The sequence below is a fragment of the Penaeus vannamei genome, chromosome 19 (assembly GCF_042767895.1).
Source record: "Penaeus vannamei isolate JL-2024 chromosome 19, ASM4276789v1, whole genome shotgun sequence".
NCBI classification, from domain to species: Eukaryota; Metazoa; Arthropoda; class Malacostraca; order Decapoda; family Penaeidae; genus Penaeus; species Penaeus vannamei.
In genome coordinates, this window is record NC_091567.1 from 27,563,960 (window position 1) to 27,567,405 (window position 3,446).

General features: G+C 40.3%; 2 protein-coding genes across 3 annotated transcripts in view; one reads left to right on the top strand and one right to left on the bottom strand.

The window, feature by feature from the left end:
* Positions 1–1,615, top strand: part of LOC138865048 (abnormal spindle-like microcephaly-associated protein homolog) — a gene marked incomplete at its 5' end in the record, with an annotated part of 20,539 nt that extends 18,924 nt beyond the window's left edge. For both annotated transcript variants that reach the window (XM_070134136.1, XM_070134137.1), the window contains 3 exon segments: positions 1–85; positions 265–387; positions 541–1,615. The exon segment at positions 1–85 is cut by the window's left edge and continues 100 nt beyond it. In XM_070134136.1, the coding sequence (XP_069990237.1) occupies positions 1–85; positions 265–387; positions 541–783 (451 nt within the window).
* A 1,811-nt stretch (positions 1,616–3,426) lies between these two features.
* Positions 3,427–3,446, bottom strand: part of LOC113819387 (uncharacterized) — a 27,709-nt gene continuing 27,689 nt past the window's right edge. Inside the window, exon 16 of the mRNA XM_070133626.1 lies at positions 3,427–3,432. Within this exon, the coding sequence (XP_069989727.1) occupies positions 3,427–3,432 (6 nt within the window). The remainder of the gene's footprint in view (positions 3,433–3,446) is intronic.

The following is a 3,446-nucleotide window of genomic DNA, read 5'->3' on the forward strand; positions in this document are numbered from 1 at the left end:
CCCTCACATGCAGATCCAGAGTTATGTTTTGAATATCCTTATTAACCTGGCAAGGTACCCGTACACAGCACCATCATTGCATAGGGTAAGTTTTTATTTTTTGGAGCTTATATTTTAATTATTGCATTAACTTTTACACAAGATTTCATTCATGTCCTCTTACCTTGTACTTACCTGATGAATGTGCATTTATAAGCTTGATAACTATTGCATGGTATTCTGTCAGTGACTTGGTAACAGGAAACAACTTTGTCTTTTTTCTAGTTGGAAGGCCTGGTTGAGTCCCTTATTCAGCTTATGACCATATACTACGAGAAAGGCCCTGCTATTTTTACCAAGTGTTGCACCCTGCTCTACATCTTGACAACAACGAACCCACCACAGAAAGTAAGGACTATGGTAAAGATAATATTTTTTCAATTGAAGCTAAGGATCATGATATAATAATGCAGCATTAATGTGTAATTAAAGGTGAGAACTGAAAGTATGTTTATCTCTTCCTCAAATAGAATTATTCGCAGTAAAAAATGTATTTTTCAGGATATGGGCACATCCAAAGTCAAGGATGAATTAAGAAGCCTGAAAAACTTGATGATCCGGCGTGAGAATGCGAGTCTACGTGGCCAGCGACCAGCCAAGCGCAATCCGCTCCCAGCATCCCAGCTTCCAGCTATTACCCCGGAATGGGCTCTCAAGACCAGCCATCCGAGGGAGTTTGAAGAGCCCATGCTGGCGATAATTACACTGCTAGCCAGGCTATCTCTTGTGAAACATGAGGCATAGGACTGTGCTTAGGACCATTCTGTGATGGATTTTATCTGTCATAGTTTATTTGATTATTTTCTTCTGAAATTTTTTACATTAATGTTAGTTGTGTATTGTCTTTTTGTGCATTAACATAATTGGTAATGGAAACCATATTTTTATATATATATAAGATGACATACAAACTACTTCTTAGAAATGTACTTTTTTGTCTTGAAATAACAATATAATTGTTAGAAATCATATATTTTTATGCTGATATTATTGGCTTTGATGTTGCTTTCATCTGAAAAGGATATCTAGGTTTTAAGTTTTTTACTATGTAAGATTTATAACGTGGGTTTACTTTTCCTGATGTATATATATGTATCAATATATATTGGTGTAGGGAAATTGAGCCTTCCATGTGCTTTGAAAACATTATCTATGAAAAATATTTCAACCAATGATTATTGCCAAACTCTCGACTTGGCATTATAGATAAAATAGCTTTAACATATAGTTGCCTGTTAGTAGCTGAACCCACACATCACAATGCTACAATGCACTGCCATTATGTAGTTAAGGTTACTCATCCTACTACAGACTCATTTATTACTTTTATTCACGATTTTCTCATTATTTCCCTTCATCCAGCGAACTTATCAGCCTTTTTGTACATATTTTGCGCTGTTTAATTGTCATGTAAACTCCATTAATCACCACATCCCATTTCTTTATTGTTTACTTTGTCTTTGTAATAAGTTTGCGTGCATTTTGAGACAACTTACTCTTCTGCTACCTGTACTTAGGATGTAAGTTGGAAAGATTTTTTCTTTCAAAGTTATGTAAATAAACCAATTTACATGTACACGCTTTTTTATGAACTTCATCCTACAAAATTTAAGGAATTGTCAGATGCATACAATTTTTCCCAATTTATTTTCCATGGAAAAGGATTCTTGTGTGAATGGCTTACTTTACAAAATTAGATATAGCCAATGCATTTCTATTAAATTTTCTGAATTTTGAAGAAAGTTTAATCAAAATGTAATATTACATCTTTGGGGGAGAGAGAGAGACAGAAGACAGACTGACTCTCTGGACAATTCTTGAGCAGTCATACATGCTATTATACATACAACAATGTCATTGTTGATAATAGAGGATACTGTGGAATGTAGTTGGCCAAACTCCAAACCTGTTGGACTTTTGTATCTACAAAAGACGGCTAAAGTTTCCTTCTGCAGCCATCCCGATCATGCCTTGTTACAGTTACATCTGAATCTCAAGCCCATGCACTATCTGCCATGGTTGACCTCACTGATAAGTCTATTCCTGCCTAACCCCACTCCTGTAATACTGGTATCAGAACTGTATCAGTACAGTGTTACACTATTCCCCCAGATGCTGCCGTAAGTCCTACATTAATATTGCTAATATTTTCTTCTGTAGATATCACCTAATACTTTACCCTTTATTGTCTTGTGGGCCGGGCTAAGAGGACGGAGACAGAGGGCCAATGCCAATCTCCCCAACCCAGGACCTTGCCCATCGACTCCACTAATTTTGCACGGTCTTTTCTTTTCCCCCTTTCATTTTCCTCAACTTCTTCCCCTGTCCAATTCCTAAAGTGTGAGAACTGTGCTGAAAAGATGAAAGGCTAACTTTGTGCCAGTCATGAACGACCTGGGGGTGCAACGGGTATGGTATTCCCGATTTATTGTCCAGTAACTACCCTTCAAGGAGACCCTGTGGGGTGGACTGTTTTTCTCCCAAACATACTCCAGGCTTATCATGCCTAGTAATGAAGATTTTATGCCCTTGTTATGGTCACTGAGGCTTGCCCTTTTATCAACTGGCCTCCCTAAATTTAACTCCTCTGGTTTACTGACCCCAGACTCTTCTTTGGTCACAGCACCAACCACTACTACTACAGTCTGAGGTAGCCCTTCTCAGATACAAATTTAGCATCACTAGAGAGGCCAGACAGGAAGTATGCCGACGTGGTTTTCCTATCACTCCCTACTCCAATGCTATCCATACCTCCCCTCCTCTCCCCCCTCCCCACCCAACTCCTCTCCATAATCCCTTAAGGACATCCAAAGCTTCCTAAGCATGACCAAAGAGCCCCCCCAATCCCTTGCCCGTTGTTGTTGTGGGGGGCTTAGGAGACGAAGACTGAGACCCAATGCAGGGATCTCCCCTGCCTAGGTCCTCAGCCCTCGACTCAACTAATTTTGCATGGTCTTTTCCCCCTCTAGTTTTTTGTTTCCGTCCCTTCTCCAACCCCTTCTGCTATCTACTTCCTAAGGTGTAAGAGCCGTGCTGAAAGGATGAAAGGCTGACCTTGTGCCAGTCCTGAACGGCCTGTGGGAACTATGGGCAGGGTACTCCCAAGTTAATTGTTTAGCCCTTACCTTCAGGCGAAAGGAGGTGGACCGATTATACCACTTTATACAATCAAGGTTCCCCATGACCAGTAATGAATATGTAATCCCCTTATTAGGGGCAATGAGGCTTGCCCCTTTATCAAATAGCCCCACCCCAGACTCTCCTTTGACCACGGCTCCTAACACTGAAACTACTACCCACTCCTCAATGCCTACTTGTGCATTACCCACCCAAGCAGAGACTCAATCTCCAGAAGACATTCCTACCCTTCCAACTTCCTCAAATTCATCAACTCTACCCCCACAACC